At 42.6% G+C, this 18,410-nt stretch overlaps 1 protein-coding gene across 1 annotated transcript; it reads left to right on the top strand.

Moving 5' to 3' along the window:
* The first annotated feature begins 11,865 nt into the window (after positions 1-11,865).
* DSPP (dentin sialophosphoprotein) lies at positions 11,866-17,713 on the top strand. Its single transcript, XM_012774072.2, has 4 exons — positions 11,866-11,916; positions 13,688-13,774; positions 14,060-15,028; positions 15,509-17,713. Exons 1-4 carry the CDS (start codon positions 11,866-11,868, stop codon positions 17,711-17,713), a joined length of 3,312 nt encoding a protein of 1,103 aa, XP_012629526.2.
* Positions 17,714-18,410: the final 697 nt, after the last annotated feature.

Below are 18,410 nucleotides of genomic sequence, written 5' to 3'. Positions count from 1 at the left end.
TGGGCAACAAAGTGAGACTCTTGTCTCAAAAGAAAAGAAAAAAAGAAAAAGAAAAGAAAATACATTGAGAAAGGAAGTGGTAGAGATGAGGTTTACATATATACATGCACACACCCCAAAAATAAAATTTTGAAGGCTTGTTGGTGTTCAAGTAAAGCTTATCCTACTTTCTTCTTTTGCTGGCCTTTATTATCTCTGCTCTGGCATCATCTGTTTTAGCCAACGTTGTGACAGTTTAAGTCCTAGAATTTTCTATGCTTGGCTTTTCTCATTTAGAAAAGATGATTGAAATTGGCTCTCAGATCTGAGCTTATTCTGTAATCAGAGGCAGATTCAGCTTCGGGGTGGGAGATATTTCAGTTCTTCCTGTTGAGCAGTGGCTCTCGAATATTAGCGCACACAAGAGTAACCTAGGAAGCGTCTTCAGAATGCAGATTCCTGGGCTCCACCAGGATGGATTCTGATTTAAGGGGTCAGGGGTGGTTCCCTAAAGTGTGCCTTTTTTAACAAATTTAGATTTAACAGTATGAACCAAAGGGATTCAAATATCTAGGGGCCGCATAATGAAAATTGCTGATCCAAGGTATGGAGGGAAGAAGGGGGCAAGATGGCGGATGAGAGACACCTCCAGCCAGAGCATCTCTGCAAGAAAGAGAACTTTTAGATGAAAGTGAAAAAAACAGGTAGTCAAACATAGATCAGATGAGGGTTGAAAGGAAGGGTGCCTGAACTTCTAGAAGATTCCATGGAAAGAGGTTGTGGGGCAGAACTGGAAGGAGAAAGGCATGTTGGAGACCAGTGACAAGGGTAGGTGAAGTGGTTAAGATTCCCCTCCCTTGCAACTCGGACTGCTGGTGGGCTCCCAAGCTGCTGGACAGACCTGCCAACACCAGCCCAGAGACGGCTGCCACCAGTGAGCCTCTTGGGGACAGGGCACCAGGCTCCCAGCTCCCTTGGGACACTCCTACCCCACAGACCAAAGCCCATTGGCGGGCGCCATATTGCTTCATTCTCCCCTTCCTCTCCCTACCCATGGCTGCTGAGAGGGACAATCTAGCCATCACCCGAGGCAGCCCCAGGGAATGAGACCTTTCCTTTCGGGGCCCTGTAGCAGACTGAGGGGTGCTCAGGCTGGGAGCTCCCTACCCGTTGGCCCTTCCTGGTGCCGTTTGCTTGGTGACGCCAGGACAGCAGGGCAAACCCTGAGGTGGAGAGACATGGATCCAGCTTGGGCACCCCGTGAGTGACTTGGGACCAGCATTCTTCTCCTGGGCAGGGTCAGGGATTAATATCTGAGGCCCAGGGGACAGGCCTGCTGACCAGATTCCAAACACCCAGGTCTCCATGATATTCCCCGGGGGCCCAAAAGGGACATATTTGTGAACGAGCCTACTGAGGTGTGTGTGCGTTTAGGGGCAGATCAGAGTGGAGAGAGGGTCCCAGATGCAGAATGCTCGAGGGACACCCCTTTTCCCATGGGAAGGCCACGGTCCCAGCTCAGGCCGTGATCCTGGGCAGGGACCCTCTTGGCCCAGGTCACAAAGAAAGGGGGAGCTCAGTTGGCTTGAGGTCCTGCCTACCAACAGAGGCCCAGGAGAAACTGGATTTCCAAATGCAAGAGAATGGAAGACTGCTGAATGCCAACAAAATCATAAAAATATTTTATGGACTCATGGAATCAATCTCCCATGGATGCCAAGGGATGACTACACACACACACACACACACACACACACACACACACACACACACAAGATTATGATATAGGCCGGGCGCGGTGGCTCACACCTGTCATCCTAGCACTCTGGGAGGCCGAGGCAGGAGGATCGCTCAAGGTCAGGAGTTCGAAACCAGCCTGAGCAAGAGCAAGACCCCTTCTCTACTAAAAAAAAAAGCAAGAAAGAAATTAATTGGCCAACTAAAAATATATAGAAAAAATCAGCCGGGCATGGTGGCGCATGCCTGTAGTCCCAGCTACTCGGGAGGCTGAGGCTGGAGGATCGCTTGAGCCCAGAAGTTTGAGGTTGCTGTGAGCGAGGCTGACACCATGACATTCTAGCCTGGGCAACACAGTGAAACTCTGTCTCAAAAAAAAAAAAAAAAAGATTGTGATATAAAATATATGTGTTACTATGGCTCATAATAAAAAAGAAAGTTGGCAAAACACTTCTCTCGTGTTTCCATTTTTATCTTATTTTTCTCAGTCATTTTCTTTGTCTAAAATTCTTTATGAATTAGTGTACTTTTTTTATATGTGGAGTTAATAAATTCCTTCCCTAGCCTTGGAGAAAGTATGAAAAATAATTGTTCTAATACTTTTAAGGATCCTGATTTCATATTTGTGTTTTGATTATGGGCTGTATTGATGCCAGTTGAGGTGGCATCAGTCAATGACAACTGAAGACTGCCAAATGCCAACAAAATCATAAAAATGTTTTAATAGCTCAGTTTGAACAGTATGAATGCTCAGATAGGAGAAAATTTTCATGGCTATGACTTTAATGTCAATAGCAAGAAAATTATAGGCTGTTTGAGCATGTAATGACAGGACTATGACAGGACTGTCAACACCTTTCATTCATGCTTTGCTTCAACTTTTAATAAACATTGTCTGCAGTTTCATGAAAATATCCATCAAAATTAACAATCATATTATTGTCACCAAAAGAAGTACAATTCTTCCCATTAATTCCTAGCTCACTAAATAATACGGCCTCTGCAAAATTTGCTTTTATTTTTCAAGTCTTATCTGGGAGAGATTTTATTCACGATAAGCTTGTAAGTAACCCTTTTTCTTAAGAAAAACATTGCATAAGCAAAGGGAATATGTTTTCCACGTTGTCATGGCTTGTATCTTTAGATATGTAGTAAAAACATAAGGCATTAGGTCTTCGATTACTCTGTAAGAGTACATGGAACCATTACATTCTTCAAAATTATTGCACTGTATTTTATCCTGGCATTTGATAATTAAATGATAAAAATAACATTTTTTTTTTTTTTAGTGAGACAGAGTCTCACTCTGTTGCCCAGGCTAGAGTGAGTGCCGTGGCGTCAGCCTCGCTCACAGCAACCTCAAACTCCTGGGCTCAAGCGATCCTCCTGCCTCAGCCTCCCAAGTAGCTGGGACTACAGGCATGCGCCACCATGCCTGGCTAATTTTATATATATATATATATATATATATATATATATATATATATATATATATATATATTTAGTTGGCCAATTAATTTCTTTCTATTTTTAGTAGAGACGGGGTCTCACTCTTGCTCAGGCTGGTTTCGAACTCCTGACCTTAAGCGATCCTCCTGCCTCAGCCTCCCAGAGTGCTAGGATTACAGGTGGAAAAATAAGTATTTTAATTCTCAGTTTCTCCCACCATCCCACTTTTGCTCTTCCCTCAGCCACATCTGCAAGAAGAACCACCAGGGATTGTCCAGATTTTTATTTGTTTAGGTATGATTTCCAGCTAGAGCTGCCATTTAAAAAATTTAAGCACCAATTACTGTGACAGAGAAACTAACACGAACTGCCAAATTTTGTAATTATTAGAAAAAAAAAAACAAACCCTGAATATGAGACATTTAGGGGATCCTGACAAAGTCAACATAGGATTGAGGACAAAGCCATTCAATACAGGGCACACCTTGTGTATCCAGGACACCTGGCAGGCAGGTCCCAGCCATGTCTTGGGCTTGCTTTCCTGCCATCCCAGCCCAGGCTGTGCTCTAGGCTCTCACAGGTCCGCAGAGGGGAGTGAGGCTGAGCTAGATCCTTTGAGAAGTTCAAAGCCAGATTAACCAGCCACTGAAGTTTGAATCAAAGTAGTGACATTAGATTAGATTTGCATTTTAGAAAGATTTTTCTGGCAACTCTGTGGCAGATTTGGGGTGGAGGACAGACCCACGAGTCTGTTAGGAGGCTCAGTACTCACTAGGGGGCCGGGCGAGGTGGCTCACGCCTGTAATCCTAGCACTCTGGGAGGCCGAGGCAGGAGGATCGCTCAAGGTCAGGAGTTTGAGACCAGACTGAGCAAGAGTGAGACCCATCTCTACTGAAAATAGAAATTAATTGGCCAACTAAAAATATATAGAAAAAATTAGCCGGGCATGGTGGCACATGCCTGTAGTCCCAGCTACTCGGGAGGCTGAGGCAGGAGGATCGCTTGAGCCCAGGAGTTTGAGGTTGCTGTGAGCGAGGCTGATGCCACGGCACTCACTCTAGCCTGGGCAACAGAGTGAGACTCTGCCTCAAAAAAAAAAAAAGAAAAAGAAAAAGGAAAGAAAAGAAAACAGAAAAACAATAGAGAAAACCAATGAAACCAAAAGCTGACTCTTTGAGAAACGCAATAAAATTTAGAAGACTCTATCCAGACTCATCAGGAAAACAAAAGAGAAGACAAATTAGCAATATGGGGAATGAGAGAAAGGACAACATTTCTCTCAATGTCCTCAACATTGGGATTCCCAATCGGAAACATAAATCCCAACTGACTGTGAAAACCAAGCAGCTAATTAAAATTTAAGATCAGGACTCAGAAATCTGTATCAATTTGGGAACTCTAAATAAGTTATCTAAAAACCTTTCATTAAGATCATTACTCTAGTGGTAAGGAAAGAGTTTGCAAATTGAACTCCTAACCTAGCGGCTATTCTATTACCATGACTTTGAACTATCTGCCTTCCTGTTTTGTTGAATTAGGATAAACAGTAGCTAGGCCAACTGTCAAAACTAAGGCAAGAATAGCAACGGCAATGTAGCTACAGAGAGGACGGTCCAACTCAAATTATTTGAACTTGGCAGAATATCTGTTCACAAACCAGCAAAAGGCCTCCGAGTAGGGGTTCTTTGTGCAAAGGCAGATTTACAATATTCCTGCTGGGCCTCTTTGACTGGTGGAAGTTTAAAAAGCAAAAATCTTCAATTGCCCAATAGCGGATTAATGCCAGTGTGACTTAGAAAACAAATACAGTATTAATTTGGGGGATAAGATTAACACTTACATGCATGGACTTTGAGTAAAAAATGCACGTTGCCCTCCAATCAGTTGAAAGCCTCAATAGAACAAAACCCTGGCTTTATAAGTAAACTACCAGTCTTTGGTGAAAACAGAAGTTTAATGTAATGGCTCCCATTCTTACTCGCCTACTGAGTATATATATATATATATAGTTGTTGTTTTGTTTTGTTTTGTTTTTGTTTTTTGAGACAGAGTCTCACTCTGTTGCCCAGGCTAGAGTGACGTTGGCATCGGCCTCGCTCACAGCAACCTCCAACTCCTGGGCTCAAGCGATCCTCCTGCCTCAGCCTCCAAATTAGCTGGGACTATAGGCATGCGCCACCATGCCCGGCTAATTTTTTCTATATATGTTTTTAGTTGGCCAATTCATTTCTTTCTATTTTTAGTAGAGATGGGGTCTTGCTCTTGCTCAGGCTGGTTTTGAACTCCTGACCTTGAGCGATCCTCCTGCCTCGGCCTCCCAGAGTGCTGGGATTACAGGCGTGAGCCACCGCACCCGGCCTGTTTTTCTGTTTTCTATTTAATTACTTTCAGTTCTGACCTTTATTATTTCCTTTCTTCCACTCACTTTGAATTTAACTTTTCCATCTTTTTGTAGTTTTGAGATAGGGAACCGGCCGGCATTGCTAGACTGAGTCAGGAAGTCTTGAAACAAAGTCTCGAACTATCCTGATCAAAACAGATTGTGGCTCAGGAGGTTTTGAACTACCCGGATCAGAACACGATGGGGGCGGGTCAAGTTCCAACTGGCTAGAACCAAGATGGCAGAGGAGTCGACCCCTTCTGGACCTCAAAGCATCATGCTACCCTTGTTACCATGGAAGTTTCCAAGGAAACCTCCTCTCTCATCTTGCACAGACGCCATGACACTTCCGGTCTGAGCCTGTTTAGTCCAAAGAAGGGTGTCACGCTCATTCCAGACAAACACTGCTCCTTCCCAAGAAATAACATGGATGGCCTTGCCCTCCTGAAGCCTGTAATTAAGATGTTGCTTAAATAGAGGGGCTAAAGGAACCATGGGGCTGGTTCTCCCCAACAGGGACAAACTAGCCTCTACTCTGTTTGTGGAATAGCTTTTCTATACTTTTTGAATAAAACTCTCTTTCACTTTACACTGTCACCTTGCTCCTGAATGGTCTCTTGTGTGAAGCCAAGGACTCACTTAGACTCAAGGGATGCCCAGACTCACTTAGATTCACTTAGACTTCACTTAGACTTCACTTAGACTCACTTAGACTCACTTAGACTCACTTAGACTCACTTAGACTCACTTAGACTTCACTTAGACTCACTTAGACTCACTTAGACTCACTTAGACTTCACTTAGACTCACTTAGACTCACTTAGACTTCACTTAGACTCACTTAGACTCACTTAGACTCACTTAGACTCACTTAGACTTCACTTAGACTCACTGGGACTTCAACTGCTGCCCAGTGTAGGGAATTACTTTCCTTTGTCAGTTCCTTAAGGTGGAAGCTGAGGTCACTGTTTCGAAACCTTTCTATTTTCATATATTATCATTTAGTGCTACACATTTCTTCCCAAGTACTGCTTTAGGGACGTCTAGCAAATTCTGATACGCTGTGTTTTCATTTTCACCCAATTCCATATATTTTGAATTTCCCTTTTGGTTCCTTTTTTTCACCCATTGACCATTTAGGAGTATGCCATTTAATTTCCAAATAGTTGGGGTTTTCCAGAGTTCTTTTTGTTATTGACTTCTGATTGAATTCCATTGTGGTTGGTAAACGTAGTTTGTATGACTTGAATCCTTTTAAATTGGCTGAGATTTATTTTTGGCTCAGAATATGGTCTATCTTGGTAAGTGGTCCACATATACTTGAAAAGAATGCTTATTCTACATGGATGAAATGTTTTGTTAATGTCAACTAGATCAGGTTGGTTGAAACTTCTGTTTAAATCATGTATATCCACACTGATTTTGTATCTAGCAATCATTAAGAGAGGGCTACTGAGGTCTCTGACTGTAGCTAATGTTAATCCAAATTAAGGCAAAGAAAAGCACATTCGGTTCACCAACTTCCACTGGTGAATGTGTGTGTAGTGGAAGGTTTTGCTCCTGGGGAGAGATCTGGGCCTTCTTAAAATGTGTAAGGCACTTTTGAGCTGCCCAAATAAATGTGCTGTATAATTAAAATCAAAGTGCTTGCTATGAAAACATAGCATCAACACACATCTCCCTTCCATTCCCTTCACTCCTTTTCAACCTTCCTGTTTTCTCTACATATAAGCTTTATACTGTATATACATACTATCTATCTATCTTCCTGTATATAAATTCTGGAGATATAAATTCTGTTGCATAATAACATAGTGTTAGTGGTCTTGTGTGTTTCACACTCTTCAATATTATAACGTAAAAAATAAATTGGTATATTCCTGAAAATTCTAACCAAGTGCATGGAGAGACAGAGACTGTCAAGTTTTTTATCTGATAAATTGGAGAAATGGTTTAGAAATTCCCTGCATGATAGGACACTCAGGGTTCAAGAGACTCATGAGTTCAGGTAGCCAATTTTCTGCTAGAAGTATAGGATCTGGTTTTCTATTTTGCATTTCATAGCTGATACAGATACCTGAGAGATGATTGAGAACTAAATCCATTGTCTTTCTACACCTTTGAACATCTAGCTGCTTTACATATTTTTATATTTTGAACATCTATTTTTAAAATTTAGCTTGAATGCTAAATTGATAGATCTTTCAGCTTCGTTTCCCTGTTTATTTAGGTTAGATCCAGAGATATTTCCTGGGAGTTACTGTTTATAGATTGTTAGAGATGCCTCAGGCAATGTCGAAGCTATTGCATATGGCCAGTTTCTTGAATTATAGCATAGAAACTTTAATACCTACCTCAGGAATGACAGGGGTCTTAAATAGGCAGTCGTATTTACCAAAGAAACCTAGAGTTTTCTTAGATTGCCAGCCTTAGCAAGACAAAAAATGTCAGGGTGACAGAGTTTAAGTGGCTCTTTTCAGATCTGTTACACTGATTCTCTGTATTTAAGACGCAAAACAGCCTCCTAGGAGCTATTTAATTAAGTGAAAGTAAGTCTAGTCCCTGTGGAACTGGAAGGTTCAGTGAGCAAACACATATCAGTGCGTGGAAGTGGGAAGCTATTATGTGCTTCATAGACATGGTGACACTTCCTAACCCCACATCAGGGATCCTAAACAGTGATTGGTTGAGAAAATTATCAAACTGAGTTTAAATCTCAGCAGGTGCAAAATTGTCATGCAAAAGTCCAGGACAGGGAGCCACTTTCAGTCTTCAAAGAGACAGTTAAGAAATTCTGGAATTTCAAAGTCCCTTTGAAGGCTTGTAAGGTAAGATGGAATATTCTTTTTACCCAGAACCGACTGATTTCTCTAGAAAGAACTTTGAATTTCAGAGAAGCCAAGTCGATTTTAAGAAGTGAACAGCCCTTTGCAATTGGACCTATTTCTTCCCTTTTGACTTGTTATACGGAGAGCATGTTTTGAAGGCTAACGGAAAATTATGTGGTAAGGGATAGATTTGGAAAAAGAAAGCCATGTTACTGAAAAATTGGCCAACTGAGGTGGAAATTTGGTAATTATCTGATCACTTGGATTAGTTTTGATAAAAAAAAAATGAGATAACTAACTCATTTTTAAAATCCACCTTGGGCTTTCACACAAGGCTTCTTATGAGGCTTTGCTTTTCGCTATTTTAGTATTTACGTGTCCAAATTAACTTGGTAACTGCTGAATCTCATTGAACGTGTGACATAAGTGAGATTTATGAAAAATGAAATGATCTGAAAGAGGCTCACATAATTCCGAAGCCTCTGCTTCAGGCTGCCAACACACAGGCCTTTGCTATGTTCTTGCAAGCCATTTTCCTGCCATTTACCTGCCCTGGCAAAGAGTGACAGGCATCACCATGCCATTGTTCTGCAGTGGAGCCAGGAGAGAGCCAATGTGGTCAGATTGCTGGAAACACTCAGCTTGGAAACAGGATGGCCATAACTTTGGCTTTCGATACGGGTACATTTCCAGGGCCCCATGGCTCCTCCAAACCCCAGTGTAGCCTCCTGCATAGTCTATGTAATAATGAGGATTAGGAGTACAAAGTACAGTATCTAACTTCTGCTTAGTAAACGGCTGGCCTTCAACGTCTATGCCCTAGAACTTGGCATTAGACTTGTCATGGGGTCACCTCAGCCTCATTTTAATTAGTAGCATTTTCTTTTCTTTCTTTCTTTCTTTTTTTTTTTTTTTTTGAGACAGAGTCTCACTCTGTTGCCTGGGCTAGAGTGAGTTCCATGGCATCAGCCTCGCTCACAGCAACCTCCAACTCCTGGGCTCAAGCGATCCTCCTGCCTCAGCCTCCCGAGTAGCTGGGACTACAGGCATGCACCACCATGCCCGACTAATTTTTTCTATATGTTTTTAGTTGGCCTATTAATTTTTTTCTATTTTTAGTAGAGACAGGGTCTCGCTCTTGCTCAGGCTGGTCTCGAACTCCTGACCTCGAGGGATCCTCCCACCTTGGCCTCCCAGAGTGCTAAGATTACAGGCGTGAGCCACCTCGCTTGGCCAATCAATAGCATTTTTGAAGGGGTCTAGTGATTCTTGCCTTTCTACTGAACAGCTACAGGAGTAAGCACTTTTTTTTCCCTCAGGAGTTCTGGAACTGTGTCCTTTCTTCTGTAAGAAAAAGGCCAATAATTCTCATGGCAGTTGATAGTCACTGACTTTTCAAAATTATATTTCCACTATCACCATTATATTCGATCAAGGCCATTTTGCAGGCTGGGCGCGGTGGCTCACGCCTGTGATCCTAGCACTCTGGGAAGCTGAGGCGGGCAGATTACTCGAGGTCAGGAGTTCGAAACCAGCCTGAGCAAGAGCGAGACCCAGTCTCTACTAAAAATAGAAAGAAATTAGCCAAACAACTAAAAATAGAAAAAATGAGCCGGGCATGGTGGCGCATGCCTGTAGTCCCAGCTACTCTGGAGGCTGAGGCAGGAGGATCGCTTGAGCCCAGGAGTTGGAGGTTGCTGTGAGAGAGGCTGACGCCATGGCACTCACTCTAGCCCGGCCAACAGAGTGAGACTCTGTCTCAAAAAAAAAAAAAAAAAAAAAAAGGCCATTTTGCAATGCCTCACTATAATCTATAAATCCAGCGGGTGTTCATGAAACAGGATTAAAACTCTTCTTTCCTCTCTATAGTCACAGAATCATTACATTAAGAAATCCAACTGGCACTATATAGAAACTTAAAATTTTAATTCACATAGATTATACAATGTCTATTCCAATTTATCAAAAATATGTATTAGACCATTGCTGAATTTGAATTCTAACAGGGACAAAGGATGATGTTTTTAGAAGTCCCACATGATAATTCCTAGCATTTATTAGGAGATTGCGAAATGCCCGAAACGGTGCTAGGTATTGCATATCTTAATAGATATTCATTTATCAACAACATTCATAAAATGTCTTTGTCGGTACTTTGCATGGGAATATAGCCCTCACCAAGACCATCATCAAAGTCCTGGGCTCAAGCAATCCTCCTGCCTCAGCCTTCCGAGTAGCTGGGACTACAGGCATGCGCCACCATGCCCAGCTAATTTTTTCTATATATTTTTAGTTGGCCAATTAATTTCTTTCTATTTTTTTAGTAGAGACGGGGTCTTGCTCTTGCTCAGGCTGGTTTTTTTTTTTTTTTTTTGAGACAGAGTCTCGCTTTGTTGCCCAGGCTAGAGTGAGTGCCGTGGCATCAGCCTAGCTCACAGCAACCTCAAACTCCTGGGCTCGAGTGATCCTCCTGCCTCAGCCTCCCGAGTAGCTGGGACTACAGGCATGCGCCACCATGCCCGGCTAATTTTTTTATATATATATCAGTTGGCCAATTAATTTCTTTCTATTTATAGTAGAGACGGGGTCTCGCTCTTGCTCAGGCTGGTTTTGAACTCCTGACCTTGAGCGATCCTCCCGCCTCGGCCTCCCTCCTGGAGTGGAAGGATTACAGGTGTGAGCCACCGCGCCTGGCCCAACAGGCGTTTTTTAAAACAGAGTCATGTGTTACCAGTGAGGTGTGTAGAAGGTTCTGGGTGGTGACAGAAGAGAGACACCAAACACTCCTTTGAAGTGGAGTCAGAGAAGTCTCAGCGATCATTCTTCTGCTGAACCTTGGGATAATCCTGAGCTGCAGGCATTGTTATTATCCCGGATGAAGGGAACAAAGGCTTCACAAAGCTACTGAAGTTTCTCAAATGTACACAAGTTTGTAAGCAAGTAGCAGAGGTAAAATTTGAACCCAGGTCTCAGACTCCAAACCCCATGTTCTTTCCACTAGCCCCCCTCATGGCAGTAACTTCTTTCTCTTAAGGTCTAGGACAGCCAAATTCTATATATTTGGGGGGAGCATTACAAGTGCTTTAACTTTCAAGCACACCCTTAGCAGAATGAGTTAATTCGTGATTAAAACTATACAGAAGAGAGAGATGTTATTAGCATCAAGAAGGACAAAGTTATGTTTACATCCTTTGTATCTACATGGCTGTTCCCCTTCATTGGTGCAAGCAGAAAAAAATCTAGGAAGCTACATTTGTGCTGAGCCCGATAATACCCCCATATGTCTCCAAACCACTCCAGGAATGTTCTGGAACATCATAAGTCTTCTTCTTGCATTGGATACATACTCCCTGCCCAGGAAAAGGGGAAATGCTTAGAGTTCAAAATAACATATGTCTGTGGTTATCATCTTTTGCTTTATAAGTAATTTTGTGCTGTTCTTTTTTTTTTCTTTATTTCTAAATAGCCATTGATTATTATTCCTAAAGAAAATGAAGATAATTATATATTTTTGCATCTGGGCAGTTGCATGGGCCATTCCGGTAAGTATGCAAACAAGAAAACTTCCTCTTTTTGATATCTCTTTTAACCTAACACATATTCACACATACATGTAGACATACACACATATGTACGTATTTCCTTAAGACTTCGCAGATAAGGTGAGTCCAAACACTTAGATTGTCATTAAAGGCTTTTCGAGCTATGGTTGGGGTTGAAACGAAACTAAATATGCACTCCAATGCATGCTCCCAATCATCTAATTGAAACTCATGTCCTGTCAGAAGGATTATTATTTTAAAAATGTATTCAGATGAATTTATTAATTCAGATAATTTATTAATTTATTAATTCAGATAATTTATTAATTTATTAATTCAGATAATTTATTAATGCCCAGAAGTCATGGAGACTTTGTCCATCTTTACTTCATGCTCTGTGAATTTCCTTCTAATATCACCAAAGTCTAGGGTGTTCAAGAAAGTTTTCAGGAAAGAATAATAGAAAAAGGTAGGATTTTCCAACATGTGGGATAACTAATGTTTCACTCAGAGAGTTATGATTCATGTGCTCCCTGTGGAAAATTTAGAATCTACAGAGAAAACACACACACACACACACACACAAATTAGGATGATTAAACCATTTGTAATTTTATTAGCCAGCTTTCATGTTTAATATTTGCACATACTTTCAAAATACCAAACATTTGGTGTTTCTGTAGCTGAGAATTTTCTCTAGTACTTCCATTGCGCTCTTACGAAGCACAGAAGTAGTATATTACTTGATTTCGCTTCTGTAAGAAGCTTGTCGTGCAAAACCACCAAATATCTATCTGTTTGTCTTTATAAAAAGACAGTTGAGGCCGAGCGTGGTGGCTCACCCCTGTAATCCTAGCACTCTGGGAGACCGAGGCCGGAGGATTGCTCGAGGTCAGGAGTTCGAAACCAGCCTGAGCAAGAGTGTGACCCCGTCTCTACTAAAAATAGAAAGAAATTAATTGGCCAACTAAAAATATATAGAAAAAATTAGCCGGGCATGGTGGTGCATGCCTGTAGTCCCAGCTACTCGGGAGGCTGAGGCAGGAGGATCGCTTGAGCCCAGGAGTTTGAGGTTGCTGTGAGCGAGGCTGACGACAGGGCACTCACTCTAGCCCGGGCAACAGAGTGAGACTCTGTCTTAAAAAAAAAAAAAAAAAAAGACAGTTGAGATAAGTGGTTTGGCTAAGACTTCAATAAAATTGGTAATGCCATAGTGAAAAATATCCATATGCCCAATTTATTTATTTTTAAGAACTTCTGGCTTTATTTTTTTTTTTGTATAAATTATTTATTTATTTATTTATTTTGGTTACATCAACTGCTTTTGGTTACATCAACTGCTTTTGTACCATTTGAGTCCAAGTTATGTGTGCCCATCCCCCAGATAGTGTGCATTGTACCCATTAGGTGTGAATTTACCCATCCCCTCCCGTCCACCTACCTATTTGATTTCCAATGAATGTTATTTCCATCTGTGCACATAAGCATTTTTTTTATTTCAATATATTATGGGGGTACAAATGTTTAGGTTACACATATTGCCTTTGTCCCATCCAAGTGAGAGCTTCAAGCATGTCCATTCCCTCAATTTAAATTCTATATAATACTGTAAGAAGCCACTTCTCTTTTCTACTTGATGAGATAATACTTTGGCTTTTGTGTTATATATTTTTTTTCTTTATTGAAGGAAAAAAATGTGTGTTTGTCTGTGTGCACATACATACACACAAAATAAGGATGTTTTCAATATCCAGTGTCTTCCCTTTGGCAGGTTCCTCACATCAAACCACTGGAGAGACATGCTGCTGAAAAGTCTGTGAATTTAAGTCTTCTAGCAAAATCAAAAGTGCCAGTACAGGTAGTGGATATAAAACGTGTTTCCTTTTATTTTCTATTCCTGAACTGGCTTTGGTTTCCATTAACTTCCCCCAAATTGCAGTCTGCATTACTTCAAGACGATCGATACTTGTCGTTAATTTTGGTTGTTTTTTTTTTATTATTTTTATTGTTTAAAAAATTTTAAAAATCTTAAATTTCTAAAAAATTTCTTACTTTTTTTTTTTCTTTTTCTTTGACAAAGCTACTATGGTATTTGCACAAGGATGATGCTTATCGTTAATTTTGAATTGTTTCTCTTTTACAGGATGCATTGAATGCCAACGGTACCAGCAAAGAAAGCGGTTTCCCCACGCATGAAAGTGAAAGAGGAAGGCAGTGGTATGCCCAAGATGGTTACAAAGGAGAAGGGAATGGCTCCCAGTGGGCAGAAGTAGGAGGGAAGAGTTCCTCTACATATCACACGTTAGCAAACGGAGAGGGGGAGACTGAGGACTGGAATGGGGGCGCAGGAAAACCAGGCACATATGGTCACGATGGGATACACGAGAAAGAAGATGACACCACAGCAAGTGGCATTCTCAACAACGCCAGAGCAACAAATGGAAGCAATACTCATGGAAATGCTGATACAGATACAAATGGGGGTGTTGGAACTACAAGTCCGGGTGAGGATGCCACTGTTGTCCAAGAGGATGGAACTCAAGCAGCTGGGAGCAATCATCGTAGAGACCAGGAAGAGGAAATAAACAATCATCCCTGTGGAAATGGGAATGACATGGGAGGAATAACACCTCCGAATGAAGGCGAGAGAAATGGGGACAAGGAGGCTGGGGTAGTAACTCCAGGCAATGGAGAAGATGTTGGTCTGGATAATTCTCATGGGAGTCCTAGCGGGAATGGAACAGATGAAGATGAAGATGAGGGCTCCGGTGATGATGAAGGTGAAGATGGAGGGACTGGAAAAGAGGGCAGTGACAACAGCAAGGGCCAGGAGGGTCAGGACCATGACGAAGAAGATGACAGTGACAATAGCATAGGTCAAAATTCCATTAGTAGTGAAGATGGTGACCTGGAAGACAGAGAAGACCCCCATAATGACAATGACAGAGAAAACACCTCCAAGAGTGAGGAGGATTCTCACGGTGTTCCAGAAGACAGTGGCAGCCAAAGAAAAGAGGACACCCAGAAACTCAGTCACCAAGAAAGCAAAGGTGCTGAGAACGGAATCACCAAAGAACCAGAGCCAAATGCTGTTGGGAAGAGCCAAGATAAGGTTGGTTTGTGACGGAAATTTTCTTTCAATGGCAACTTAAAACCCTTCCTCTCCAACCTCTGAGGATCTCATAAAAATAAATCATTACAAGCATCTGTGTATTTTTGCGTCCATATTATTTGGATATTTGATGGGAAAGCTATAGAGTCCTTAGTAGACTTTGACACAGAACAATTTTAAAAATCAGGCGTTGCCGAAAAATTTGGTTACGGTTCTAGAAAAGTCTTATGCTAAATAATGGATCCGCCATGCAATTTTGTGAAAAAGTCCCTACTGGGTAGGAATGGGGATTCGTTGTTAAAGAATCTAAACATCAGAGTAGTTTAAAATACTGAATTAAGCCTGTTTTCATCAATAACTGTTTGTGAAGTGCTGGAAGCTGAACTCCTATTCCTATGGCCAGTCAGTCTTCCTTAGATCAATGCAATTTTTGCTGCAAATATTAACAAATTCATTATTCTTTTCTCCACCCTTCCATAGGGAACAGAGATCAAAGGTCCCCACGGTGGCGACGGAAATGCCACCAAAGAAGCTGGGGAAGACAAAGACAGGAAAGGACGGCGTGGAACGGGCGAGGGCAAAGGAAGCGTCCAGACACAAGGAGAAGTTGACAAGGTCCAAGGACCCGGCCCGAGACCAGAACCAGGAGACAGAGCTGGACGCAGCAAAACAGGCAGTGACAGCAACAGCGACGGGTATGACAGCTACGATTTTGACGACGGGCCCATGCAACGAGACGGCCCTGACAGCAGCGATGAGTCTAACGGCAGCGACGGTGCTAATTCAGGAAGTGACAGTGACAGCGGCAGCCAAGGAGGTGCTTCTTATGACTCAGATGAATCGAGAGATGACGGTGACGGCAGTGCCTCAAAAGAAGGAGGCGATGATGGTGACAGCACATCAGACTCTAATGACAGTGACAGTAACGGCAACGGTGGGAGCGATGACAGTGACAAGTCAGACAGCAGCAAAGGTAAATCAGAAAATAGTGACAGCAGTGACAGCAGCGATAGCAGTGACAGTAGTGATAGCAGTGACAGTAGTGATAGCAGTGACAGCAGTGACAGCAGTGACAGCAGTGACAGTAGTGATAGTAGTGACAGCAGTGATAGTGACAGCAGTGACAGCAGTGATAGCAGTGATAGTAGTGACAGCAGTGACAGCAGTGACAGCAGTGATAGCAGTGACAGCAGTGATAGCAGTGACAGCAGTGACAGCAGTGATAGTAGTGACAGCAGTGATAGCAGTGACAGTAGTGACAGCAGTGACAGTAGTGACAGCAGTGACAGCAGTGATAGCAGTGACAGCAGTGACAGCAGTGATAGCAGTGACAGCAGTGATAGCAGTGACAGCAGTGACAGCAGTGATAGTAGTGACAGCAGTGATAGCAGTGACAGTAGTGACAGCAGTGACAGTAGCAATAGCAGTGACAGCAGTGACAGCAGCAATAGCAGTGACAGCAGCGACAGTAGTGACAGCAGTGACAGCAGTGACAGCAGTGACAGTAGTGACAGCAGTGACAGCAGTGACAGCAGTGATAGTAGTGACAGCAGTGATAGCAGTGACAGTAGTGATAGCAGTGACAGCAGTGACAGCAGTGACAGTAGCAATAGCAGTGACAGCAGTGACAGCAGTGACAGTAGCAATAGCAGTGACAGCAGTGACAGTAGCGACAGCAGTGACAGCAGCAATAGCAGTGACAGCAGTGACAGCAGCAATAGCAGCGACAGCAGTGACAGTAGTGACAGCAGTGACAGCAGCAATAGCAGTGACAGCACTGACAGCAGTGACAGTAGTGACAGCAGTGACAGCAGTGACAGTAGTGACAGTGACAGCAAATCAGACAGTAGTGATGGCAGTGACAATGACAGTAAGTCAGACAGCAGCAATAGCAGTGACAGTAAATCAGACAGCAGTGACAGCAGTGACAGTAGTGACAGCAGTGATAGTAGCGACAGCAATGACAGCAGTGACAGCAGCAATAGCAGTGACAGTAGTGACAGCAGTGACAGCAGCGATAGCAGTGACAGCAGCAATAGCAGTGATAGTAGTGACAGTAGTGACAGCAGTGACAGTAGTGACAGCAGTGACAGCAGTGACAGCAGCGATAGCAGTGATAGTAGTGACAGCAGTGACAGCAGCGATAGCAGTGATAGTGACAGCAGCGATAGCAGTGATAGTAGTGACAGCAGTGACAGCAGCGATAGCAGTGATAGTGACAGCAGCGATAGCAGTGATAGTAGTGACAGCAGTGACAACAGTGACAGTAGTGACAGCAGTGACAGCAGTGACAGCAGTGATAGTAGTGACAGCAGTGACAGCAGCGATAGCAGTGATAGTAGTGACAGCAGTGATAGTAGTGACAGCAGTGACAGCAGTGATAGTAGTGACAGCAGTGACAGCAGTGACAGCAGTGACAGCAGTGATAGTAGTGACAGCAGTGACAGCAGCGATAGCAGTGACAGCAGTGACAGCAGTGACAGTAGTGACAGCAGTGACAGCAGTGACAGTAGTGACAGCAGTGACAGCAGTGACAGCAGCAACAGCAGTGACAGCAGCTCTGAAAGCAGTGATGAGCATGACAGCCAGAGCAAGTCTGGTAATGGCAACGACAATGGAAGTGACAGTGACAGTGACAGTGACAGTGAAGGCAGCGACAGTAACCACTCAACCAGTGATGATTAGAACAAAGGCAAACCCCACAGGATCCCACTCGCAGAGCACTTGGCGAGTACTCGGTGGGAGACAGAGATGCCCGAGAAAGCACAGGGAGGGGCGAGATGAACAGAGGACGTCCGCAAACACCCACAAAAACAATTAGGGGAATCGAGTCAAACTGTCGGATTTGGAACCAAGTCCCTGCACCTGCATAGAGAGAATCTGAATGCATGACCTTGGGTACATGCGTGTTAAAAGAAATTGTTCTGAAAATATTGTGTTAAAAAGTGTAAATCGAAACATAAAAGAACAGTACACAGAAACCTCAAGTAATCACTAAATAATTTCAATTTAAATGTCATAGGCTTTAGAGAACGTAGCGAGAAAACACATCTTACAAACAACGGTGGCTTTGCCTTCAGCCTCCAGTAATTATGTATTCTGTAGACACGGGCTGCTTACTGCTCAGGAAAAGATGCTATTCTGTGATAATCCAGCTTGCCTGCTGATTTATCTGCTTTTTATAAGGAAGAAATACATTTGTAACATGAAAAAAAAAATCACAGCAACTATTTAACTTATCTGGGCCACGGCAATAATCTTTCTAATGATCAGAGTAGTTATTATAAATTACAGAAATTCTAAAGAGTGCTCGTCAGAAAAGAATTCAGAGGCTGGTTGATGTTTAAAATCTGATGGATAGCATCTGACGTTAAAATCTGAT

The sequence above is a fragment of the Microcebus murinus genome, chromosome 29 (genome assembly GCF_040939455.1).
Source record: "Microcebus murinus isolate Inina chromosome 29, M.murinus_Inina_mat1.0, whole genome shotgun sequence".
In the NCBI taxonomy this organism is placed as follows: Eukaryota; Metazoa; Chordata; class Mammalia; order Primates; family Cheirogaleidae; genus Microcebus; species Microcebus murinus.
The sequence above is the reverse complement of the archived record's forward strand: the minus strand, read 5'-3'. Positions and strand labels throughout refer to the sequence as shown.